The sequence below is a fragment of the Anomaloglossus baeobatrachus genome, chromosome 7 (genome assembly GCF_048569485.1).
Source record: "Anomaloglossus baeobatrachus isolate aAnoBae1 chromosome 7, aAnoBae1.hap1, whole genome shotgun sequence".
NCBI lineage: Eukaryota > Metazoa > Chordata > Amphibia > Anura > Aromobatidae > Anomaloglossus > Anomaloglossus baeobatrachus.
In genome coordinates this window covers 281,721,482-281,749,218 of record NC_134359.1, presented here as the reverse complement: position 1 = coordinate 281,749,218, position 27,737 = coordinate 281,721,482, and the positions used below count along the sequence as shown (strand labels likewise).

General features: G+C 46.1%; 1 protein-coding gene across 2 annotated transcripts in view; it reads right to left on the bottom strand.

Moving 5' to 3' along the window:
* JPT2 (Jupiter microtubule associated homolog 2) overlaps positions 1-25,874 on the bottom strand; it is a 38,103-nt gene extending 12,229 nt beyond the window's left edge. The window contains exons 1-2 of one of the 2 annotated variants that reach the window (XM_075318263.1): positions 25,757-25,874; positions 7,634-7,782 (exon numbers count right to left, since the gene is read on the bottom strand). In XM_075318263.1, coding sequence (XP_075174378.1) covers positions 7,634-7,782; positions 25,757-25,812 — 205 coding nt within the window. In that variant the 5' untranslated portion in view covers positions 25,813-25,874. The remainder of the gene's footprint in view (positions 1-7,633; positions 7,783-25,756) is intronic. The other variant, XM_075318264.1, reaches the window with a different exon arrangement.
* Between the last annotated feature and the right edge of the window lie 1,863 nt (positions 25,875-27,737).

Below are 27,737 nucleotides of genomic sequence, written 5' to 3'. Positions count from 1 at the left end.
CCGTCTTATAATGCCAGTGTCCATCTAACAAATCATATAGGGTATATGTCCCCCATAGCCCCCCCCATCCTAAAATTAGCCCCCTTCATCTGGATATGGCCCCCTTATATTGAATATAGGCTCCTTGTGCTGGGACACGTCCCCCAGTGATGGCACACATCCCCTATTGCTGGCACATGTCCCCTATTGATGGCACACGTCCCCCTGTGCTGGAACACATCCCCTATAGCTGGCACAGGTCTCCTATAGATGGCACACGTCTCCTAAGGATGGCACACACCCCTCTGCTGCCCATGGCCCCCTATGGATGGCACACACCCCTCTGCTGCCCATGGCCCCCTATGGATGGCACACCCCCCCCTGGGTTAGATATGGCCCCCATGCTGCTGCCCATAGTAAAATAAATTCTTTCCTTACCTTCTCCAGTGCTGTCCTCCCTCGTGTCTCTCTCCGTGCTGCTGACCTCCTCCACTTCCTGGTTCTCGGTGCCTGTCATGTGATCGGCACAGCAGAGTGTTATCATTTCTGCGTGCCTGATCACAGCGGCAGCAGAGAGACCGGGAGATCAGCGCTGGAGGAATCAAATAAAGAGTTTTTTATTTTACTATGGGCAGCAGCATGGGGGCCATATCTAACACAGGGGGGGGGGGGCATGCAGATATAATATGCGCCGCTGCCCCAGCCCAATATTATATTTTATATATATCTCTCTCTACACACACACACACACACACGTATATTCGGATTATAAGACGCACCCCCTACTTTCCCCCAACATTTGGGGGAATAAAAGTGAGTCATATAAAGCGAAAAGAAGGGAATTTTGTTTACTTACCGTAAATTCCTTTTCTTCTAGCTCTAATTGGGAGACCCAGACAACTGGGTGTATAGGCTATGCCTCCGGAGGCCGCACAAAGTACTACACTTAAAAGTGTTAGGCCCCTCCCCTTCTGCCAATACACCTCCCGTGCTCCCACGGGCTGCTCAGTTTTGGTGCAAAAGCAAGAAGGAGGAAAAAATAATTATAAACTGGTTTAAAGTAACTTCAATCCGAAGGAAACTCGGAGAACTGAAACCATTCAACATGAACAACATGTGTACACAAAAAAACAGGGGCGGGTGCTGGGTCTCCCAATTAGAGCTAGAAGAAAAGGAATTTACGGTAAGTAAACAAAATTCCCTTCTTCTTTTTCGCTCTATTGGGAGACCCAGACAATTGGGACGTCCAAAAGCAGTCCCTGGGTGGGTAAAGAAATACCTCGTAAGAGAGCCGTAAAACGGCCCTTTCCTACAGGTGGGCAACCGCCGCCTGAAGGACTCATCCACCTAGGCTGGCATCCGCCGCAGCATAGGTATGCACCTGATAGTGCTTCGTGAAAGTGTGCAGGCTCGACCAGGTAGCCGCCTGACACACCTGTTGAGCCGCAGCCTGGTGCCTCAAAGCCCAGGACGCTCCCACGGCTCTGGTAGAATGGGCCTTCAGCCCTGAGGGAACCGGAAGCCCAGCCGAATGGTAAGCTTCGATAATTGGCTCCTTGATCCACCGAGCCAGGGTTGATTTGGAAGCCTGTGACCCTTTACGCTGGCCAGCGACAAGGACAAAGAGTGCATCCGAGCGGCGCAGGGGCGCCGTACGAGAAATGTAGAGTCGAGTGCTCTCACCAGATCTAACAAGTGCAAATCCTTTTCACATTGGTGAACTGGATGAGGATAAAAAGAGGGTAAGGAAATATCCTGATTGAGATGAAAGGGGGATACCACCTTAGGGAGAAACTCCGGAACCGGACGTAGAACCACCTTGTCCTGGTGAAAAACCAGAAAAGGGGCTTTGCACGACAACGCTGCAAGCTCAGACACTCTCCGAAGTGAAGTGACTGCTACTAGAAAAACCACTTTCTGCGAAAGGCGCGAGAGAGAAATATCTCTCATTGGCTCGAATGGTGGTTTCTGAAGAACCATCAGCACCCTGTTTAGATCCCAGGGTTCTAACGGCCGCTTGTAAGGTGGAACGATGTGACAAACTCCCTGCAGGAACGTGCGTACCTGTGGAAGTCTAGCTAGGCGCTTCTGGAAAAACACAGAAAGCGCTGAAACTTGTCCCTTAAGGGAACCGAGCGACAAACCCTTTTCCAGTCCAGATTGAAGGAAGGACAGAAAAGTAGGTAATGCAAATGGCCAGGGAGAAAAACCCTGAGCAGAGCACCACGACAGGAAAATTTTCCACGTCCTGTGATAAATCTTGGCGGACGTTGGTTTCCTAGCCTGTCTCATAGTGGCAATGACTTCTTGAGATAACCCTGAAGACGCTAGGATCCAGGACTCAATGGCCACACAGTCAGGTTGAGGGCCGCAGAATTCAGATGGAAAAACGGCCCTTGAGACAGCAAGTCTGGTCGGTCTGGTAGTGCCCACGGTTGGCCCACCGTGAGATGCCACAGATCCGGGTACCACGACCTCCTCGGCCAGTCTGGAGCGACGAGGATGGCGCGGCGGCAGTCGGCCCTGATCTTGCGTAACACTCCGGGCAACAGTGCCAGCGGAGGAAACACATAAGGGAGCTGAAACTGCGACCAATCCTGAACTAAGGCGTCTGCCGCCAGAGCTCTGGGATCTTGAGACCGTGCCATGAACGTTGGTACCTTGTTGTTGTGCCGGGACGCCATGAGGTCGACGTCCGGCACCCCCCAGCGGCAACAGATCTCCTGAAACACGTCCGGGTGAAGGGACCATTCCCCTGCGTCCATGCCCTGGCGACTGAGATAATCTGCTTCCCGGTTTTCCACGCCTGGGATGTGAACTGCGGATATGGTGGAGGCCGTGGCTTCCACCCACATCAAAATCCGCCGGACTTCCTGGAAGGCTTGTCGACTGCGTGTGCCGCCTTGGTGGTTGATGTATGCCACCGCTGTAGAATTGTCCGACTGAATTCGGATCTGCTTGCCTTCCAGCCACTGCTGGAACGCTTTCAGGGCAAGATACACTGCCCGAATTTCCAGAACATTGATCTGAAGCGAGGACTCTTGCCGGGTCCACGTACCCTGAGTCCTGTGGTGGAGAAAAAACCGCTCCCCACCCTGACAGACTTGCGTCCGTCGTGACTACTTCCCAGGATGGGGGTAGGAAGGATTTCCCCTTCGACAATGAAGTGGGAAGAAGCCACCACCGAAGGGAAGCTTTGGTCGCCTGAGAGAGGGAGACGGTCCTGTCGAGGGACGTCGGCTTCCTGTCCCATTTGCGTAGGATGTCCCATTGAAGAGGACGCAGGTGAAACTGCGCGAAAGGGACTGCTTCCATTGCTGCCACCATCTTCCCCAGGAAGTGCATGAGGCGCCTCAAGGGGTGTGACTGGCCTTGAAGGAGAGATTGTACCCCTGTCTGTAGTGACCGCTGCTTGATCAGCGGAAGCTTCACTATCGCTGAGAGGGTATGAAACTCCATGCCAAGGTATGTGAGCGATTGGGCCGGTGTCAGATTTGACTTTGGAAAATTGATGATCCACCCGAAACTCTGGAGAGTCTCCAGGGTAGCGTCGAGGCTGTGTTGGCATGCCTCTAGAGAGGGTGCCTTGATCAACAGATCGTCCAAGTACGGGATCACCGAGTGACCCTGAGAATGGAGGACCGCTACTACAGTAGCCATAACCTTGGTGAAAACCCGTGGGGCTGTTGCCAGGCCGAATGGCAGTGCCACGAACTGCAGGTGTTCGTTTCCTATGGCGAAGCGCAAGAAGCACTGGTGCTCTGGGGCAATCGGAACGTGGAGAAAAGCATCTTTGATATCGATCGATGCAAGGAAATCTCCTTGGGACATTGAGGCGATGACGGAGCGAAGGGATTCCATCCGGAACCGCCTGGTCTTTACGTGTTTGTTGAGAAGTTTCAGGTCTAGGACAGGACGGAAAGACCCGTCCTTTTTTGGGACCACAAACAAGTTGGAGTAAAAACCGTGGCCCTGTTGATGAAGAGGAACAGGGACCACCACTCCTTCTGCCTTCAGAGTGCCCAGCGCCTGCAGAAGAGCCTCGGCTCTCTCGGGAGGCGGAGAAGACCTGAAGAATCGAGTCGGGGGACGAGAGATGAACTCTATCTTTAACCGTGAGACAGAATGTCTCTCACCCAGCGGTCTTTTATTTGTGGCAGCCAGGCGTCGCAAAAGCGGGAGAGCCTGCCACCGACCGAGGATGCTACTAGAGGAGGTCGAAAGTCATGAGGAAGCCGCTTTGTTAGCGGTGCCTCCAATGTTCTTTTTAGGACGTGACTTAGACCGCCATGCATCAGAGTTCCTTTGTTCTGAGACCTTTTGGACGAGGAGAATTGGGACCTGCCCGCGCCCCGAAAGGACCGAAACCTCGACTGCCCTCTCCTCTGTTGGGGAATGTTCTGTTTGGGCTGGGGTAAGGATGTATCCTTTCCCTTGGATTGTTTGATGATTTCATCCAGACGCTCGCCAAACAGCCCGTCGCCAGAAATTGGCAAACTGGTTAAGCGCTTTTTGGAAGCAGAATCTGCCTTCCATTCCCGTAGCCACAAGGCCCTGCGGATTACCACCGAATTGGCGGTCGCCACCGCCATACGGCTCACAGAGTCCAGGACAGCATTAATAGCGTAAGACGCAATTGCCGAGGTCTGGGTGGTAATGGATGCCACTTGTGGCGCGGCCGTGCATGTGGCTGCTTCAATTTGCGCTTGACCTGCTGAGATAGCTTGCAGCGCCCATACGGCTGCGAATGCTGGGGCAAAAGAAGCTCCGATAGCTTCATAGATGGATTTCAACCAGAGCTCCATCTGCCTGTCAGTGGCATCTTTGAGCGAGGCCCCATCTTCCACTGCAAGTATGGATCTAGCCGCCAGTCTGGAGATTGGAGGATCCACTTTGGGACATTGAGTCCAACCTTTAACCACGTCCGGGGGGAAAGGATAACGTGTATCCTTAAGGCGCTTAGAAAAACAATTATCTGGACAAGCATGGTGATTCTGGATTGCCTCTCTGAAAGCAGAGTGGTCTAGAAACATACTCTGTGTCCGCTTGGGAAACCTAAAACGAAAGTTCTCCTGCTGAGAAGCTGACTCCTCCGCCGGAGGGGCTGAGGGAGAAATATCCAGCAACTGATGGATGGACGCAATAAGATCGTTTACTATGGCGTCCCCGTCTGGAGTATTAAGATTGAGAGCGCTCTCAGGATCAGAATCCTGATCAGCTGTCTCCGCATCATCAACCAAAGATTCCCCCCGCTGAGACCCTAAACAATATGATGTCGAGGGAAATTCTAAGCGAGCCCGCTTCGTCAATCTGGGGCTGGGGTCTAAGTCAGAACCCTCAGACTGGGATGTAGGAGATACCCCGGGAGGACATTGTTGGTCCAACTGAGGGGGGCCCGGGAACAACGATTCAACAGGGTCCCGTTGCTGAGATACCGGCCTGGACTGCAAGGCTTCTAGTATCTTAGCCATAGTCTCAGAGAGTTTAGCAAACTCAGTCCCCGTCACCTGGACAGTGCCAACAGGTGGCTCCCCCTGGGCCCCTCTTAGCCTAGGCTCCGGCTGAAGAAGTGGCACAGGGGTCGAACACTGCACACAATGAGGGTCAGTGGAACCTGCCGGTAGTGGGGTCTTACAAGCGGCGCAGGCAGCATAATAAGCCTGTGTTTTGGCACCCCTGCCTTTTGTGGGCGCCATGCTATAGTTTTCCTTGAGTATATAGCCAGAATGCACTGTGCTCATACAGTGTAAAGTATATATGATACACAAATAATGTACCAATACCCTACAGCACCATGGGGCTAGCACCAACAGGTGCTGCTTACCAGCCGCCTAAAGCGGTTGTGAGGCCACCAGAGACCGTGTCTGGGTCTCCCAGGACTTGTCCCTCTTCTGCAGCGTCGGTGGAGCTGACAGTAATGGCTGCGGCGTCCTGACGAGATGAGGGAGCTGTGGGCGTGGCCGAGAAAGAGCGCGAACTGGTGCTCACACCGTGCACAGTGAGAGGGGTGGAGTATGTAAATCATACTCCAGCCCTCAGAGCTGCTCGCTCCGTGCAGCGTCCCGCCCTTCCCCCTGCCTGTCAGGGCTGAGGGCGGGAGAAAAGTAAACTAGGCCGCAAGGAAGCCGGGGACTCTAGTAATAAACGTGGCCGCCGTAAAAGCGCGGCCGGCGTGAAAGTCCCCGGCGAACTACAAGTCCCAGCCGCGCCGCAGTGTCCCATGGCAGCGGCGGTTAGTTCGGTAGCCCTTACATATAAACACACTCAGCGACGCTGAGTGTGTAATGGCACATATAGACCCGGTCAGCGCCGCGGTCCCCGGTGCACTAGCACACCCAGCAAAGCTGAGGTGATGCCGTGCGCGGTCCCCACAGGGATACAGAGTACCTCCAAGATGCAGGGCCATGTCCCTGAACGATACTCGGCTCCTATCCATCAGGCTCCACAGGAGTTGTGGATGGAGCACGGTCTCAGTGCCTGGAGACCGGTAAGATCCCACTTCACCCAGAGCCCAGAGGGGGATGGGGAAGGAAAGCAGCATGTGGGCTCCAGCCTCCGTACCCGCAATGGATACCTCAACCTTAACAACACCGCCGACAAGAGTGGGGTGAGAAGGGAGCATGCTGGGGGCCCTATATGGGCCCACTTTTCTTCCATCCGACATAGTCAGCAGCTGCTGCTGACTAATCTGTGGAGCTGTGCTGTGCGTGTCTGACCTCCTTCGCACAAAGCAAAAAACTAACTGAGCAGCCCGTGGGAGCACGGGGGGTGTATTGGCAGAAGGGGAGGGGCCTAACACTTTTAAGTGTAGTACTTTGTGCGGCCTCCGGAGGCATAGCCTATACACCCAATTGTCTGGGTCTCCCAATAGAGCGAAAAAGAAATACGGTACATTACTTATCCTGGGTTACATCCTGTATTATACTCCAGAGCTGCACTCACTATTCTGCTGGTGCAGTCACTGTGTACATACATTACATTACTTCTCCTGTACTGATCCCGAGTTACATCCTGTATTATACACCAGGGTTGCACTCACTATTCTGCTGGTGCAGTCACTGTGTACCAACATTACTGATCCTGAGTTACATCCTGTATTGTACTCCAGAGCTGCATTCACTATTCTGCTGGTGCAGTAGCTGTGCACATACATTACTTATCCTGTACTGATCCTGAGTTAAAGTATTATACTCCAGAGCTGCGCTCACAATTCTGCTTGTGGAGTCAGTGCACATACATTACTTATCCTTTACTAATGCTAAATTACATCCTGTATTATACTCCAGAGCTGCAATCACTATTCTGCTTGTTGCTGTTGGCAACAGACAACCAGCTTGATGTCACAGACACCCCTAGCAGATTAAGTACGATTCTAAAATACAATGAGCGGTTCTGTTATACAGAGGACAGCACATAATACTGGCTCTGGTATGTTGCATTCTGGTATCAATGAGCCAAAAAGGTATACTGGAAGATTTCATCTTTGCAGAATAATGAATGCAGCTCTGGAGACTAGCTCAGAACCAGTAATGTCCTGAATTTATGCAGTTAGTCTTCTTTTAGGTATTCTATACAGACAGAACATGAAAGCTGATAAGGGTCATTATACGCTTCAGAAAATCTCAATAGCATGTCTTCTCATACGAGCGCTGACCTGGGGGGTTGGATCTTTTTGGCACATTTCCTGCCTCAGGAGGCGCTTCAAAGATATTAGAGGACATCTTGCCTTGTCGCTTTGGTGCGGAAACTTCCTCTGAATTCCCAAATATGCAGCTTGATCCTCCACCTGGCGGCTTCAAAACCCTGCAAAAAGAGTAAGAATTGGATAAGGAATTCTGCAGTCCTCAGAAAGCAGAGATCTTATTTGTTAATATTGCAAATCATTCTGTGAGGTAAAACATTTCCCTGCCCGTTTTTCAAAAATGTTTTTCCTCTATGAAAGAATTATTTGTGATTCCATGCTGTAATGTCTTTTTACTTTTGTGTCCTCCTCGGCCCAGGAGATGTGATATGATCAGACCATGTCCCTGTACGGTCAGACACGGCCATTACACAGTACACAGCAGGGACACATATATAAGATTATCTCGGCACAGGAACATTATTTTTAATTACATCCAATTGTGGAAATTATTATTATTCCAAGATCTATTGAATAAAATTAATTTTGTTCATGGGACGACAACTCCTTTAAGAGACGGCCTATCCCTTTAAGAGCTATATTTCTAGTGCAGCGACTGTAGTAAATACTGCTGATAGGACGAGTGCTGCGGGGTCTAGATAAGTTTGGCTCCGGTCGTGACTGCGGAGTGATGTGCTGGCAATCATGTCGCTGTGTAAGAGGACCTGCAGATATTAAAAGCAGAGACGCTGATCTCTGCCAACACACATCAGCTGATATACTGTGGGGGAGGGGAGACACTAAGCAAACACCCAACGTACCACGTCCACTACACCCAGCCTCCACCTACTAAGCAATATCAAAAATCATCCCAAATTAAAAGGAAAACCCCGAGAACTGCTTTACATTTTAATAGGGCTGAAAATAAACCGAAATATCAAATCCATGTAATGTTATCTGTTCCACAAGGTCACAGTGCCCACACATGAACAGATATCAGACAAATTTTTTTTGGGGGGGGGGGGGGGGGGGGTGTCAAATCATTTTCTGAGATTCAGGAAAAATTAGGTGTCGGTTGCCTTTCCCCTCGTCTGTAGAGGGATAAGCGCAGTTGTAGTTACATTAGTCCAAATCACCAATTTCGCCAGCGGCATCCAACCATCGGGTGGAGGGTGTCCTGCCTCCCCTACTCTGATGGTGAAAATAAGGATTGGGCCGCTCTATTTCAACATGCCCAATCCTTAGATTCCATAGGAAAGAAGCGCAGTCACAGGTCCAGATTCATGAAGTCCAGGGTCTTGTGCACCAGTCTCGAAGGAGGTGTTGGGAGTAAAATGTGGCAAATGCAATAAGAAGAGTGTGTATCTTAAAAGAATTTGGTGCATCTTTCAGCTGGTGTGCATCACCATAAAAAAAAACGAAAAAAAAAAAAAAAGGAAAACAAAGAATGTCTATCAGAATCAATAAATAATAATAATAATAATAATAAATAACACTTGCGGCAAATATGAATTTTTCTCCCTGAAAAAGTTCCATTCACTTTTCAAATAGTTGGTAAAGTTGTAAACTTTTTTGGCACCTAGACGTTGTCAACTTTTAAATAATTCTACAGCAGACTTCTGGTGATGAATCAGGGCCGAAAACATGCGCTCTCGACTAACACAAGCGCGCATGTGTATGGGAAGCCGGGAGGAACAGCTGTCACTGCAACCAGGGAAAACATGCACTCTCGGCTGACACGAGTGTGCATGTGTATGGGAGGCTAGAAAGAACAGCCTTCATTGCACCAATATATATTATATTGAGACAGTTACAATTTTTCCCGGATTGTTTTGCAATAGTTTTAAACAATGCAAAAAAAGCGAAAACAGAAATTGGAGTGAACCTGGGAGACTTGTGCGCAGCCGCCTGCACCGCCGTGTAACATGGAAGCGAGGAATCCTGTGCATTCCAGATATTCACACAGGAAACGCTGCTAACTTCCCCCAGCTGCTGCCGTGGAGGTGATGGGGCCCACGTCCAGGCCACGATTACATACAATTAGGGACAGAAAAGACGACAAATGCAATTTCAGAAATACCGCGATCTAACGCTGAGAGGCCACTTTGATAGGAGCAACCGCAAAGTAATAAGTGACCCCGATGTGCAGACCGTGGACGGCTATGCAGCGATACAATCTTTACTGCCATAATGCTGCATAACGGGGGGTGTAATAAGCATTACCCAGATTCAGATAACCAAGAAACTCTTATGTTCCCATTTTTTTTGTTTATGGTATAAATTAGCTTAAACTTATGGCTTTTTAACTGGTGCAGGACTACAACTCCCAGCATGCCTCAAGAGCCTTCAAACACATAATGTACCATAAGACCAGTGATCTCATATGCGGCGTTACAGATGTTGCAAAACTATAAGATCCACTATGTTCTGACATTATAGAGCAGCAGTTTACAATTTCTGGCAACTACAACTCCCAGCATGACCTCTGTAGCAATGATTTATTATTGTCTAGTGCCATCAACTTGTGGCAAGAACTACAACTCCCAGCATAATCCAAGGAATCAGTGCATTTTTAGTGTTTTTAGTGTCTTTTTTAGTGCAGTTTTGGTAAAAAAAAAAAAACTCCCAGCAAAATTAATGGGAATCCTGAAGTTTTGACCACTTTTTTTTCCTTGCAGATTTGGTGCAGAAACTATTCTGCAGCTGTCAATTCTTTCTGCATTTTTCTCCATTGAAATCAATGAAAAAATGATGCATGCAATGATGAAAGAAGAAAATCAAAAACAAAAAAACCCACAAAATCACTTTTTTTGCGCTGCATTTTTCCGGTCATGAGATGCAGAAATGGTGCAGAAATTTCTGCAACCAAATGCTCAGTGTGCACATAGCCATAAACCAAGGTTCACAGGGTCTTTAAGGGTATGTTCACACTGAGTATTTTTCTGTACCAAAAACGAAGTGTTTGCAGGGGGTGGGGTGTAAAATATGCACTTTTTTACATGTTAGATGCGTTTTGACCTGTGTTTTTTCTCCCCATTCATTTGTGTGCATAAAAATGGCTACCAAAAAAAAAAAAAAAAAAAAATACAGGTTAAACAAAAAGAAGCTGATGGTTCAAATTAGGGAGGTAAAAAATAAGCAGCGTGTGCAAGAGATATCAGAAATATCATACACTTTGCTGGTACAAAACTTAGCGTGTGAACAAGCCTCTATAAATCACTTGTAAGGCCACATCTGGAATATGGGATCCAGTTTTGGGCTCCACATTTTAAAAAGGACATTCAGAAGTTAGAGTCAGTTCAAAGGCGGGCAACTAGCCTACTACAAGGAATGGAGGCCGCCCGTATGATGAGAGGTTGAAAAAGTTAGATATGTTTAGCTTAGAAAAAAAAGAAGATGTCTCAGAGGAGATCTCATTTATATGTATATATACTTGCGTGGTTAATATAAAAGGACGGGCACATGACTTATTTCTTCCAAAGACAGTACTAAGGACCAAGGGGCACTCACTGCGGGTGGAAGAAAAGCGATTCCGGCAGCTAAGTAGGAAAGGGTTCTTTACAGTTAGAGCAGTCAGACTGTGGAATGCCGACCACAAGAGGTAGTAATGGCTGATACTATAACAGCTTTTAATAAAGGGCTGGATGATTTCCTCACTACACACAACATTGTTGGTTATAAATGACTTAGTGACCAAATGTAGAATTGGTGGAGGAAGGAGGAACTAGATGGACCTAGGGCTTTTTTCAACCTATGTAACAAGCCTCTAGTGTTTCTATGTAGCTTGGGTCATGGACTGTTGCAAAATAGTCCACAGTCCTGAATATCAGCACAAGGAAAACTTGACATCGGGCCAATATGTTGTCACATGGCATTGCCTGGGGTTAAATATTAGCTTAAATCATTAATCAGACGGACCCGGAGCCCAGGCTCTCCAGACGGGTGCCTGCCAAGGTCACCGTGAACTTTTAAGCAATCGCCAAATATGCAGTAATTTTATGAGTGGAGACCCTTTAAAAAAAAAAGTTTGTCTTCGAGCCCAGCTGACAGCAGTGTAAACAGGACCCTCTCTTTTTAGGATCATCCATGAACCACGGATGGTCCAGTAGAAAATGCAACTAAAAACAGATAACGTGTCCACTTTGGCCAGTAGAGATTTGCCAACGTGATCAGAAATTTACTCATTGCGCCACTAGTAGTCAAACAGTGGCTCTCAAGCTGTTGCAGAACTACAACTCCCAGCACAATCCATGGATGAAGTCTGCTCTTGGAAACCGAATCAACAGAAAAACCAACATGGCAAGATGACTATCCTTCCGGCTTTCAAGCCTAATTTGCAGAAAGCAACAGACCCCCCCCCCCAACCCCTGCTGACCCTCATTAGTCCTGAAAAGAAAATGTGACCAAACAGTCAAGCCCCAGAGAATCAATATGGCCGTAGAGTTCAGACTTTATGCCCATTGACCTCCTCTTTAATAAACAACCTCGTCTGGCTTCTACTTTCCATTTTGGCTAATGAAGGATGAATTCCCCAAGTGATCCAAATGGGAAAATGCTCCATTAAAGGCTACAGACACTTGGGGTCCGGAATTAATAAAAAAAAAATTTCGACCCGGGGGCCATCGGCAAGGGTCAAGACTGTAGACTTTGCATTATCTAAAAAAAAAATCCAAAAATGTATGCATAAAGTTGATAAGATGTGCTGTGCAAAAAGTAGCAAGCCGACGTAAAGATGGCCGTCAATGTTGACAATAGATGCGCCTGTTTAGCTGAGGACACATGATTCTCCTCGCTCGCCCCTCCCGTCTATTACAGCAAACAGGAAAAACCTAAATGCAGCCATTGTCACCCTGAATATCCATTATGTCAAGTATCCAGACAGTAAAAGTAATGCTAGTGTCGACTCGACAAACTAGGAAAAAAGTCCTAAGCGAGAGCAATGACTCCATGTACGATGCTACTGAAAAAGGATCATAAACAACCTTAAAGGGGTGCCCCAATTATATATATATATATATATATACACACACACACACACATATATACACATACCTATATACATACCTATATACATACACATACATACATATATATATATATATATATAAATCATATATATATACATACATACATACATACACACACATATATATATACACACATATATATACACACACACACACACATATACATACACATACCTATATACATACACATACATACATATATATATATACACATACATATGTATACACATACATTTACATATATACATATACACATATATATATACACATATATATATATACACATACACACACACACACATATATACATACATATATATACACATACATATATATAGACATACATACATACATACATACATATATATATATATATATATATATATATCATTAAATACATGATCACTGGAGGTCTGACCCTGAAAATTGGGGTCCTAAAGTCCCTTTTCTGAATGGAGAGACAGTGAGCATGTGCGACCACCCCTAATCAAGACAATAAATAGAGCAGTGGTTGCACATGCTCACATCCGCACCTGGTGACTCTTGTAATCGGTAGTGATCCCAAAATTCGGACCACCACTGTTCATACATTTATCACCTATTCTATGGATAGGCAATACATAGGATGGTTCAAAAGTAGGAGGACAGTATGTGTAATAGGGTTATAAAACATGGTGTAAAGTGAAACTGACTCAGTTGCCCTTCGCAACCAGATTCCACCTTTCATTTTCCAAATAAAACAGTGAAGAATGAAAGGTGGAATCTGATTGGTTGCTAAGGGCAACTGAGTCAGTTTCACTTTCCACCATGTTTGATAACCCTATTACACATACTATCCACCTACTTTTGGACCACCCTGTGTATTTTTAGAGGAAACACCACTTTAACCCTTAAGTAATCAAAAATAATCTACTAATGTCGTAATATCACACTGGTGGAGTCCACAGACCTAGAAATTCCCATATGAGGGTTTCAAGTGTCAAGGGAAATGTTTGGGTGTTGTATGACCCTGAAAGTGGTACTGATTTGGCGGAAGGACATAGAGGGTCTAAAGTAGGTGGACTTTTACATTTTTGATTACTATTCATAGCAGGCGATTGCTCACTGCTGTAGAAAGCAGTGCACGGTACCAAAGTAGACACCCAATATGGTCTAGCGGTTTTGGATTCTTCTTCCAACAAAGTAAATTTAGAAGAGCCTAGTGGTATCAGCCAGGGCCTAGTTTAGGAGGACGGTGCTCTGGCATTCAGTGCCACGGCCAATGCTTCTAGACTAAACCAGTGTCTGCTCCGATTTACCAGTTATATCCAAAGTCTAAAGAAAAAAAAAAAAGCAAACATCAGACAGTTGCAAAACAGATGTGATCTCGACGAGGAATGAACCACATAAAAAAAAACGGTCAGGGCTGATCTGGTTACAGAAGAGGACGGAATTTCATGAGAACCAAAGCAAGAACACAGTGAATCCCATACGATCCTCATGTTGCAGGAGAAGCCTCTAAGGAGTCTTTCAGAGTACTAAGACTCCATTCTCTTCTGACCGGTGATCGTGTAGGTTCTTCTAAGCCTCTGTATACACTTTTTAATGTTGATTTCGCTCAGAATACGCCTTTAAAAGTGCCCCATGAAATGAACAGAATGCACAGCCATGTAAAAACCACATTACCGTGCACACGTTCAGTCTTAACCTTAAAAGGGGTTGTCCACTACTTTTGATAATCGATGGCCTGTCCTTAGGCTAGGGCATCAATGTCTCATTAGCCGGTTCCAACACCCACATCACCCTAGCCAATCAGCTGACCCCAGTTCCAGCGGCGGTGGCAGGCGGCCGGAAATGCTCAGTTCCGGAGTTGCTGTCCTCTCATAGTGGCTGCAGCAAGGTACTGCACTTCTGCCTCCCATTCTAATCAATTGGAGACTGATGTGTAGTACCCGGCTGTTATCAGAAGACGGAGCGATGCCGGAACTGAGCATTTCCAGCTGCCTGTTGCCGCCGCCGGGACCAAGATCAGCTAATCAGTGGGGGTGCTGGGTGTCGGACCCCGGCCGATCAGACATTGATGATGACTTATCATAAGGATAGACCATCAATGTCAAAGTAGTGGACAACCCCTTTAAGCGGTTAGAAGTGACAAGTTCATTCTTCAGACGGCTTTCGACCACTCTATACTTCACAGTATAGAATAAAAGATGCCAGTGGTGCAGATGACGCAAGAATGCCAGGAAAACCAACGTCAATGTCGCTTCGGGAAAACGACTACCGGCTAAAACTCGTCTGCTCTGAAAAACACGACGGCTGTGCCAACTAAAAGTTGCAGTGTGCACACGGCTTAAGTGTTGACAAAAAGGGAGGATTTTGCAGAATCTCTAAGACCAAGTCCCCACAACTATAGACTCCTTTTAAGTCTACGGTTCCACTTGTGCATAGCTTCCGATGCAAGAGCATTGGAAGTGATATGCTAATGACCCTTTGCATGTGATGTGATCTTACAATGGGGTCACAGCTGCAGAGAACAGTGGGGGGGGGGGCACTTTCCACCTGGCTTGTCTCTGCGTCATCGTCGCACTGCAGTCGGATGACATGCGAGTACAGTGCTATGTTTCACATGCTCCCATAGACTTGTATGGGGGTGCGTGAGCCGAGACTCGCTGCCAAACACCGCATGCTGAGATTCATTGCTCAGGCCGATATACCAAGAGAAATCAATCGCAGATGGACACTGCCCCATAGTTTTGCACTGGTGCGAGTGTGATCTGATGTTTCATCGGATTGCACTCGTATGTGCAAAACGCAAGTGGAACCGAACACTAAGGCTATGTGTCCACGGTAGAATGTACCTGCGGATTTTTCTGCATGAAAATCCGCGACTTTCGCGGCAAATCCGCACCCGCGGATTTTGATGCGGATTTTTTTTTTTCCCCATTCTATACCCAAAATCCGCAAGAATAATTGACATGCTGCAGATTTTTCCGGATCAAAATCCGCGGCAAATCCGCCGCGGAAAAATCCGCAGCATGGACACAGCATTTCCAAAATGCCATTGAAATGGCTTGGAAGTGCCGCTGCTGCAGATTTTCGGAAAATCCGCGGCAAAATCCGCGCAAAATCCGCAGTGTGGGCACATAGCCTAAGGCTATGTGCCCACGCTGCGGAAAATGCACGGATTTTGCCGCGGATTTCTCGCGGAAAAGCCGCGGATTTCCCGAAAATCTGCAGCAGCAGCACTTCCCAGCCATTTCTATGGCTTTTTGGAAATGCTGTGCCCACGCTGCGGAAAATGCACGGATTTTGCCGCGGATTTCTCGCGGAAAAGCCGCGGATTTCCCGAAAATCTGCAGCAGCAGCACTTCCCAGCCATTTCTATGGCTTTTTGGAAATGCTGTGCCCATGCTGCGGATTTTTCCGCGGTGGATTTGGTGCGGATTTTGATCCGGAAAAATCTGCAACATGTCAATTATTGTTGCGGATTTTGATCCGGATTTTGGCTTCAGAGTTGGGGAAAAAAAAATAAAAAATCCGCACCAAAATCCGCGGTAAATCCGCACCTTTGAAAAGGTGCGGATTTTGCGGGAAAGCCGCGGATTTTCATGCAGAAAAATCAGCAGCAACATTCTACTGTGGACACATAGCCTAAGAGTGCCATCTTGAAGAACACAGTCTGAGACAATCCTGTTAACATGCTCTTGTAAGACACCTGGAACAGGGTCTCAGCAGACCACCCCCTACTCGGGGGCAGCGAAGACAATGAACATATTCTTCAGGAACTAAACTGTGAGCAGATTCATGACGGCGGATTTTGGCTTATTCCAATTACCGGTTGGCACAACCCAACACTGAAAATTACTGCCAGTAGCCGTATTCGACGTTCATATTACAAATTGTACAGAGGAGGGGGAAGTGAAAGGTGACGAAGGAGGAACAGATGATTAAACGTCCCCTCTAACTCTTCCATATTATGGTAAGTCGAGCAAAAGGAAATTCACAGTTACCTTCCGTGGCCAGATAGACGGAGGATTGCTTGTATTGTTTGTCCAAATCTTCAGCTAAGTTCTTTTGTGACTTTGGTCGCAGAATTTGCTCCAAATTTCACTGCAAGTCTCAACTTCCCTCACTATCACGATTTACATCCGACATCAATAGTTCCCTGTTCAGCAGCGACGAGAGAATTAACTACAGAAGAGCGTGGTCACATGGTGCAAAACCACAAAATGCAAAAATAAGGATGAACGAAGGTTTCATTGTGCTGGAGACAAAACCGATGAGAACTACGTGAGGACGGAGGCCTGGCACACTGTGATATGACTGCGCATGACAACTGAGAAAGCGCTCAGATCGCTGCCAGGTTCTGACCTAGTAAGTCACATTGTAATGACTGGACCATCCACTCTAATCAATATCTGGCCTTCATAAAAAAAAAAAAAAAAAAAAAAAAAAAAAAAATCAAATTTGGGATTTTTTTATTTCTACTTAGTATCCATGCCACAGTCCTCCAGCGTTTCAAAGACCCTTAACACAGAAACTAATGACTTTAGGCAGAAGACGTATACAATAACTGCCGAATGTTTAAGCGCCCTGGCAGGTATGTGCAAGATGAGACGTCATCGGCGCCACTCACCACCTAATCTGGAAGGGAATTGGTGTTGGAAAACATCTTTAAATGGAACCTGTCACCAGGTTTGTCCTTTATGATCTGCAGCCACCACCAGTAAGCTGTTATATACAGCATTCTAGAATATTGTATATAAGAGCCCAAGCCACTCTGTAGAAAGTGAAAAACACCTTTATAATACTCACCTGCGGGACGGTTGGGTCCAACGGGCATCACTGGTCTCGGTCCGGCGCCTCCTCTATCCTGTGCAATCATCGTCCTCCTTCCCAGCCCCGTGTGGATGAGGAGTCCTAAGTCACACACAGAGGCCTCCATTGCGCTCCTGCGCAGGCGCACTTTGACCTACCCTACTGGGAGCAGATCAAAATATTGTAGTGCGCATGCGTGAGCGGTCTTTGACCTTTCCTCGGCACCTGCGCATTACAGTACTTTGCTCTGCCCTCAGCAGGCAGTTTAAAGTGTGCATGTGCAGGAGTGCAATGGAAGCCTCTGTGTGAATGACGCACAAGCATCATCCACATGGGTTTGGGAAGGAGGACTGTGACTGCATAAGATGGAGGAGGCGCCGGACCCGACAGCAGAGCAGCAACGCCCAACGCACCGGACCACCCCCCAGGTGAGTATAATAAAGGTCTTTTTTACGTTATACAGAGCCGCCTGGGCTCTTATATACTGCATTCCAGAATACTGTATATAAGGGCTCAGTGGTGGTGGCCGCAGGTCATTAGGGAAAAAAACAGGTAACCGGTTCTCATTAAAAAGGTAAGGATCATTTCTGAAAATGCTTGACATATCAAAGGTTTTGATTGGAGGTGGTCAAGATGCCAAGACCCAGAAGAAGGTAGAAGCAAGCCGCCAAGCCTGTGTCCCTACGACCACATTAATAAAAGACTAATCTCATAAAACATCTACAAAGTCCAGTTTTGCATGTCCAACATTCACAATCCGAGCGTGCACCACTATACTCGGACAAGCCTTGGGTCTTCTGATCTGAACACAATCTTGTAGACTTATAAGACACTGTTGAGTTCAGCTCAAGAGACCAGTGGGTGATCCGGACATCACGGTCTGTACTAAGACTGAACATCAGATATGTGAAACCAGCCTAAGCCTGTCCTTAGCTACTGAAAAGAACCAAACACAGCCTAAGGGGCTCAGCATTCTTCGTTTCAGTGATGTGTACAGGAATCTTGATCACTGACGTGAATTCACAACTAGCTGGTAAACCTAAGGCCCATTTCACACCTGTGCCATGGTTTCCATCATCTACAAGGTTGGGTCCGTTATGAGGAAATTCCAAAGATCGCCGGATGAACCCAACTGGTGTGCCATGGCCTACAAGGATGGGTCCATTATGATGTCCCCTGATGAACCCCACTGGCTTACAGTGAGGAACAATTGGGTTTCAAGCATTTTGATGGCAGCAATAGTGTTTGCATACTATGCTATTCTTGGGAGCCAAAATTAACAATGATGGCTTCAAAGGAGACCTTGACCAGCAATGTGGGCAAAGAGCCCACAAATATGGCTACAATGATTAGCATTAGACAGACGAAATCCTGTTGAGAATACCAATCCTTGTCTTTGTCTGTAAAATGTCCCCACCCCGATATCTCCAGCTGAGGATGGTGGTGGCTGTGGCATCTCCTGAAGCGTGAAACACGTTAACAAGGCGGCAGGTGAAGTCTCTTCCCCGGCCATTGTTCTGTCAGACGCTTGGGCTTTTAAGCAGACAGATGTTTGATTTACAAGCTGTTGACAGCGTGACTGTAATTAACTAGAACAACCACAATATGGCAAATGACGGACATGGAACGGCTTTGATCTGCGTCTTCCAGGACACAAACACAAAGTTTACACGTCTCAACAAGTCTGAAGTAAATCATTGACCTGTCACAAAAACAGAGCTGTTCTTCCATGCAGAAGCCTCTCTCTATACAGTCTTATGCACCTCAATGTCTGTAGGGCTCCTCAAAGCCGGAAGTATTTTTTAGGTTGTTGCTAAAAATATCCCTAAACTCTTCGCTTGAGGATCATGTAGACATTGGGTATGTTACGTAAGACGTCTAGGAAGTGACTTACTTACACGCCTATGTTTACCATTGTGAGCGCCTGCCTTTCTTCAATCATCTTGCACTTGTTTAAGGACAGCCATCACGATAAATTCTGACATCCTTCATACAATATCACACAAGTACAAGAGGGAAATAGACTATTTCTACTAGCCTCACCACAAGAATTCAATTTTTCTCAAGTGAACCTAGAAGTGTAGGCAACCAAAACATTGATGTCATCTTCTGGGCGAAACAAAGACCTAACTAAACACACAATCTAGGAGTCCAGATGTAATCCAACCCAGATTATTTCTGTGGATGGGCCAGTAAATCACATGCACAGATACCTGCCCGGTTTGCCTGAGCCAACGGCAGGTATTACGCACCTGTTTTATTTTACTGAATGAGACAGGTACGTAATACCTGCAAACTTGTGCACGAAATTTGCACAAATAACGACACCGGAGCAGTTCACCTCTCAATGATGAAGTAAGCAGAGCCAGATTATACTTAAGTATGTGTGCTTTGATTGAGGGCATTCTAGTAAAATGTTGCGCATGCGCATTTCATCCTGACCCAAAACGTGTGCAGTATTCTTCCTTTGTGTGAAAAGGTCTCGTTATCAAGTGTATTAGTGTGGATGTTGTGTATGGAAAGGAAAGAGCTGTGCTTGTAATCAGGCTGGAAATACACAGCGCATGCGCAAGATTGCGCAGCAGAATACAGGTACATAGGGGAGCAGTACAGTATCAAAGGAAAGGAATCAGGCAAGATATAGCGAGAGTGGGGACACCATCATGGATCAGTTTTCCATGCCAGGTTTTGTATATATGCGGCCATAATTGTTTTAACCTGTGCTCTACTACCCAACCCCATTCTGTAATTTCTTTAGTCTCTGTAAAAATAGATTTCCTCAACGTAACAGTTGCATTTTATGGCACATAAAACCGCAGACAGTCGTGGGAGGACTGCGGGTCCAGTGATCTGAACAACATAACATAAGCTGCACCCTCATGTTGTGGTTATGGCCAATGCCGGAACAATAAGGCTATGTTCACACACTGCTTCTCTCTTGGCAGTAAAGAAGCAGCTTAAAAAAAAAAAAAAAGGTTTTGCTGCTTTTTTTTTTATTGTGTTTTTAGTGCAGATTATATGTCACTTGTCTGCAGGACGTTTAATAAAGTTAGGTTCATTCTGCACAAAAGCAGCAACGACGCATGGTTGCGTTTTGCACAGCGTTTTTGCAGTTCATTGCTTTCTATGTTGATAAATGCTGAGAATTCTGAAATCTAAGTTTTTGCTTTTAATTTGCATACAAAAACGCAGAAAAAAAAATGCTGCAAAAGATGCGTGTGAATACAGCCTAATACACACAATATATATATATATATATATATATATATATATATATATATATATATATCCCTTCTCCCCTATGCCTCAAAACTACTGGAACAGCATGCCCATCTTGATCTATCCTCCCTCTTTGACCGGCTACAATCTGGCTTCCGACCACATCACTCTACTGAAACTGCCCTAACCAAAGTCACCAATGACCTACTAACCGCCAAAGCCAAGCGACACTACTCTATCCTCCTCCTCCTGGACCTGTCCTCTGCCTTCGACACATTAGACCATTCCCTCATCTCTGGATATCACAGACCTGGCCCCATCTTGGATCTCCTCATACCTAACCGACCGAACTTTCAGCGTCTCCCATTCTCACACTACTTCCTCATCTCGCCCCTATCTGTCGGGGTCCCCCAAGGCTCAGTTCTTGGACCCCTGCTGTTCTCCATCTACACCTTCGGCCTGGGACAGCTCATAGAGTCCCACGGCTTTCAGTATCATCTCTATGACGATGACACACAGATCTACCTCTCTGGACCTGATATTACCTCTCTACTAACCAAAATGCCACAATGTCTGTCTGCTATTTCATCCTTCTCTGCGCGATTCCTAAAGCTAAACATGGACAAAACAGAGTTCATTGTCTTTCCTCCTCCTCCTCACTCATCTCCTCCATCAAACTTGATGGTTGCTCGCTCTCCCCAGTCTCACAAACTCGTTGCCTTGGAGTGACCCTCGACTCTACTCTATCCTCCAAGCCCTCTTCAACTCATGCAGACTACAACTCAAAAATATCTCCCGGATCCGTGCTTTCCTTAACCAAGAATCAGCAAAAACATTAGTGCATGCCCTCATCATCTCCTGCAACCTCCTGCTCTCTGGCCTCCATTCCAACACTCTTGTACCCCTCCAATCTATCCTAAACTCTGCGGCCCACTTAATCCACCTCTTCCCCCGCTATTCCCCAGCCTCGCCACTCTGCCAATCCCTTCACTGGCTTCCCATCGCCCAACGACTCCAGTTCAAAACATTAACCATGACATACAAAGCCATCCACAACCTGTCTCCCCCTTACATCTGTGACCTAGTCTCCCGGTACCTACCTGCACACAACCTCAGATCCTCACAAGATCTCCTTCTCTACTACTCTCTTATCTCCTCTTCCCACAATCGCGTACAAGATCTCTCCCGTATCTCCCCCATACTCTGGAACGCTCTACCTCAGCACATCAGACTCTCCCCTGCTGTGGAAAGCTTCAAGAGGAACCTAAAGACCCATCTCTTCCAACAAGCCTACAACAGCCCTCAGTCCAGTACACCACTGCGCAACCAGCTCTGTCCTCACCTATTGTACCATCACCCATCCCCTGTAGACTGTGAGCCCTCGCGGGCAGGGTCCTCTCCCTCCTATACCAGTCTGGTTTGTACTGTTAATGATTGTTGTACGTATACCCTCTTTCACTTGTAAAGCGCCATGGAATAAATGGTGCTATAAATTATATATATATAATATATATATATATATATATATATATATATAGCACAGCCTATCCCGACTTAAAATGCCTTTTAAAAAGGGGCCCAGTATTTTCTACTTACGGCTTTGCCTTCATCTACAGACAATGTGGTCCTTGCATTAAACTGTCTTCTCCGCAGACTTTACCCATCGTCCCTATAGGGACAGGCTCCGCATGACGACTTGATATACATTACCTCTTTAATGAGAGGTGATACTAACACAAAGACCACTTAGCTTACATTTTACAAGACGTTCTCTGTAAATACCGGTGTGAAGTAATGGGCTCAGGATTACCCCTCTCCCGAGTCATCATTCATCCTGATCCTTTACATGAAAGGAGGCCACATTCCTACATGTGAGGGTTTATCCCTGGTGGAGAGCATGAAGGGTATATGGACGGATGACGTATAAACACTGATGCCAGGCAGCGCTGTCTACATCTCCTCTGCACACACAGCTGACAACATGATGGATGCTAAAGCTTGGAAGGAGGTGCACAAAGTAAAACAACCGGACACTCACAGCAATAGTGAAGGGAGATTGGGTTTCGGGTGCATCCATACCAACGCATTTTACGCTCCGTGTTTGGCTCATGAGGCCCAGACCTCCTGACCCGAAGCAACAGCAAATCCAGATACCTACCAACTCGTCTATTCTAATTCAAGGTGCTGTCAGCACACTCAACTGTGCTGTCTCAGGTAACCTACCAGCCTACTCGTCTCTGCTATTCTAAGGTTCTGTCGGCACACAACTCTGCTGGCTCAGGTAACTTACCAGTCTTCTCATCTCTGCTATTGCATGGTGCTGTCGGCACACAACACAGCTGTATCCGGTAACTTGCCAGTCTACTCAGCTCTGCTATTCCAAGGTGCTGCCAGCATACTCAATTCTGCTGTATCAAGTAACTTGCCAGCCTACTCATCTCTGCTAGTCCAAGGTGCTGTCGGCATACTCAACTCTACTGTATTAAGTAACCTGCCAGCCTAATCATCTCTGCTATACCAAAAGGTTCTGTCGGCACACAACACTGCTGTATCAGGTAACTTGCCAGCCTACTCGTCTCTGCTAGTCCAAGGTGCTGTCAGCATACTCAACTCTGCTGTATCAGGTAACTTGCCAGTCTACTTGTTTCTGCTATTCCAAGATACCGTCAGCACACTTTACACTGCAGCATCTAGCACTTCCAGTTCTGCTAAGGCTACTTTCACACATCCGGTTTGAGCACTGCGGCTCAATCCGGCTGTGAAAACTATGCAACGGATGCGGCGAAAACACCGCATCCTTTGCATAAGTTTTTACATGCGGCCCGTCCGTTTTTTTCCGGTTGCGGCATGCTACTGAGCATGCGCAGTGGAAAAAAACGCATGCGGCAAGCGGATGCGTTTTTTTCCGCATCGCGCCGCATCCGGCCTCCATAAGTATGCATTGAAAAATGCGCCGCAGCGGCCGGATGCGGAGTTTTTTGCCGGAGCAAAAAACGTTGCAGGGAACGTTCGATCCGGCCGCGGCATCGGCTAAATCTGCCGCATGCGGCAAAAACCGGACCGAACGCAAGCCCCTGCGGCACAATACGGCACTAATGTAAGTCTATGCAAAAAAAAACGCAACCGGCGTTACAAAAGCCGGTTGCGGTTTTTCTGCAGAACGCCGTATTGTGCCGCAGAGCAAAAATCCGGATGTGTGAAAGTAGCCTAATCCGAGTGCTGTCATCCATATCCAGCTCTTTTGGTCCTCCCTGTTCTACGTATTGTCAGGCCAATCCATCCCTGCTGCATCAAAGCATCCAGTCCGTGCTGCTCACCTTGACCTACTGGTTAGGGAATCCACCTCACCAGGTAAGGCCATAGCATAATCAACCCTTGAAAGTGAGTTTTCAGACCCCCAAATATGGTACATGAGCATCACCCAAACCAACCGATTTGTACAGGACAGGCCCAACCAACAAATATCTATGGGGGTGCCCTGGCTCTCAAAAAAATATGTTAATAAAGAAGGCTCAGGATTTTTGTGTACCAGTTTCTTTGTTCTAAAGCTACTGCCAGAGGTGTCCGGCGTCTGCTTATCCGATGTCCCTAGATAGAATGTATGCTCACATGACCAAGCCCAGTGCATGGGGATTGAGGAAGGGGTTAGGAGGAGCAGCTGTTCGGCTGACAGCTATCTAAAAGGTGTCCATAGCTGTCAGATCAATGATGTTTGTCTCCTCCATACACATGCACGCTCAGTTCAGCAGTTCATGCTTAATAGGGAAAGAAATTAGCTGCTGACAATCCTCATCCTGCAGCATGCCGGGTGCAGCACACAGTGCAGGTGATTAATAGTGAGTCGTTCTCTACGACTGCCATCCATCATATAGTGGACAGGTGACTGACAGCGAGAAGCCACCTCCACACTGCAGCAACGAGTTCAGGCGAGGGGCGAAGAATGTGATCCCGGAAGTTCACGGCAATGCTGGAGAACTACAACTACTGCCATTACGGTGCATTTAGTAAAATTCCAGACAATCCCTTTAAATCACGCAGGTAATTTTGTGACTAGAGAATATTTATCCATTTGGGAGGCACAGGAGGGTCAATACAGAAGCCTATACTGGGGACAGATCATTGCAAAAAAAATGACAAAAATAAATTTAAAAAAAAATCTCCATTAATTTAAAATAAATAAAAAGTCTGCATTAATTAAAGAAAAAAAATCAATTAAAAAAATATTCTGTATTAATTTAAAATAAAATATTGTGCATTTAAAAAAAAAAATCAGTATTAATTTAGAATTAAAAAATATTCTGCATTTAAAAAAAGTCAATTTAAAAAAAAATATTCTGCATTTAAAAAAAACAATTAAAAAAATTCAGCATTAATTTAAATTAAAAAATATTCTGCATTTAAAAAAAATCAATAATTTAAAATAAAAAATATTCTGCTTTTTTAAAAAAATAAAAAAATATTGTGAATAAAAAAAAAATAAAAAAAAATACAAAAATAAAAAATTGCATCATACTAGAAATTGAGAAATGACAATGGCATTTGTCTTCGCCGATCACTACACACCTTGGGCAGAACAAAAGCCTGGGCCGGGCACACAGGGGACAATAGTCTGCACATGGCTGGCGAGACACACACTGATGCTTAACCCTTTATATACAAATGAGAATGACAGGAGTTGTAGTCCTCTGCATCCATCCAAAATGACTTCCCAGATGTATCAAAAAAATTAATCATCCTAATTATAGTAATTAGCAATTGTAAAATTAATTTATCGTATCGGAAACATTTAATTAGATTTTTTATGTTAATATTCCTATGGTAACGGAGGAGCAACGATGATATTTCATTATCTGAGACAATAAAGAAGCCTATCAGTGACCCTAGATGTGGATAATTACCAACTGGGCTGGAAATAAAAAAAATGTCCAAAAATTAGCCAATGACAATGAGCCAAAAATTATTACATTTCAATATATGCAAAATACTGCAACATTGTGTCTATGGCAACCCCAGGTCCAGGTCCACCCTTCCTGTGTGCAGATGCCGCAGTTATAAGGCTGCTCCGTGCCCCTGCCCGCCGCCCCCTGCTCACACAGCCCGGCACACGCCTCACCTGGAGCTCGGCTTGCCGTCCTTCTCCAGGCTGGTGAAGGTGTTGGTAGAAGTCATGTCTCCGTCCACAGGAGGAACGTCCGCACACTGAGACAGCCAGAAACCGACTGAGAGCCGGGGAAACCCAGAGCAGAGCGGGCTGCTCACTGATTCGCCAGCTTAACTGTCTATCAATTTAGCCACCCAATCAGCGCTCAGCTATCACCGCCCTCAACTTCCTCGCTGTTGATTGGCCGGTTCCTCAACGTCAGTCATCAAGTCTGAGGATTCCTATTGGACAGTTGATGAGTTAAGGCGGGATCTTGAATATTTTCCGCCCATACAACGTAGATGACGTCCCCATGAATGACCATAGGGAATGTGGCTGGCGGTGACTACTGCTGGTGACTACTGCGGGGCTGTGGATGGAAGTCACACCGGAAGTGCCCTGGTGTGGTGCTGTGGGAGATATACTGTATAATATAGCTGCAGTGATCCTAGAGATATGGGGAATTCTTCAATTTTACTCTTTTGTTTTTTTCACACTTTTTATTTTAAGGGCCATAACTTTTTTTATTTTTCAGTCTCCATAGCGATGTAAGGGCTTGTATTCTGCAGGGTGGGCTTAACTTTTTAGTGGAACCATTAACTTTACCATATAATGTACCGAAAATGGAAAAAAATCCATCCAAATGCAAAGAAATAGTGAAAAAAACGAACAACCTGTAAGCGTATCATGCGCCAGTGTCACGACGACCCCGTACACACTAGGGTGTATGCATATGCAGTTTGGGGACGTGTTTTGTTTTCAGGTGGTCAAAAATGAGCTTTCTGGTGAAACCCACTCTTTCTTTAGGGAGTTTTGGAGAAGTTTTGCATTTCCTGAAGAGTTTTGGAAGGTTCTGGAAGCATATTTTGCAGCTTTGTGATTGGACACTGACTAATTTGTACCATTTTCCATCAGGAGAGGCTTCATAGAAGTAACCTGTGTTTTCTTTTTTTTCTTCAGGTGTTTCCTAAAACCTAAAGGGGGAAAAAACCCGCTCAAAAGACCGAACCTGTGAGCGGAGAATTGGTTTTATAATAGAAAGTAGCTGTAGTACCCGGCATTGCCCGGGATAGTAACTGTCTCTTTGTCTCAATCCTAGTCTCTGCCTGTATCTGTATGTGTTTATGTGTCTGTCTCCCAGTCTCTGTGTGTCTGTCTCTTTCCCTGTCTGTCTGTCTGTGTATCAGTCTGTCTCTATCTCTCTCTCTCTCTCTCTCTCTCTGTGTCTGTCTGTCAGTCTCTTTCCCTGCGTGTCTCATTCAACATGTCACTTTCCCATCTGTCTCTTTCCCTGTCTCTGTCTGTCTGTCTGTCTGTCTCTGTCTGTCTGCCTGCCTGCCTCTGTCTCTTTGACTGTCTGTCTCTCTTTCCCTCTCTGTCTGTCTGCCTCTTTCCTTGTCTGTCTCTATCCGTCTCCCCACCAACATTTTATTATCTCACATATAAGCTTCTTATACTATGAATGTCCTCCGTTTCCTATAGCAACCAATCACAGCTGCTATGAATAACCTGCAGCTCGCAGCTCCATTGACTTTAATGGAGGCAGGTTTTTTGAAGAGTAACTGTAAAGCGCGGGGGTTACATTTTTCCATCAAAGCATAGTCTATGACGTTCCCTGAGTCACATGGGGTGTCGTGATTGTAAATGTGACTGTGCGGATTCCTTTAGCGGACACACACACACACAGCTTTATATATTAGATTGGAAGGAGACTTTTTCTTTTTATTTAGCAACCCACTCCAAAATGCTCCTCAAAATAACCTCTAGTGTGAACACAGCTTTAGACTCAGCAAAGCCTAATGACATTTTTCGTTTGGTTTATGTTAGTCTAATGTGTATGGGGTTCTTAAAGGGGATCTGTCACCAGATTATAAATCGCCAGATTGTGCTCTCATTTTAAGTCCGCTGTCCCCCCCCTCAATAGTCCTGTATTTCTTTTAAATTATCTGCCATG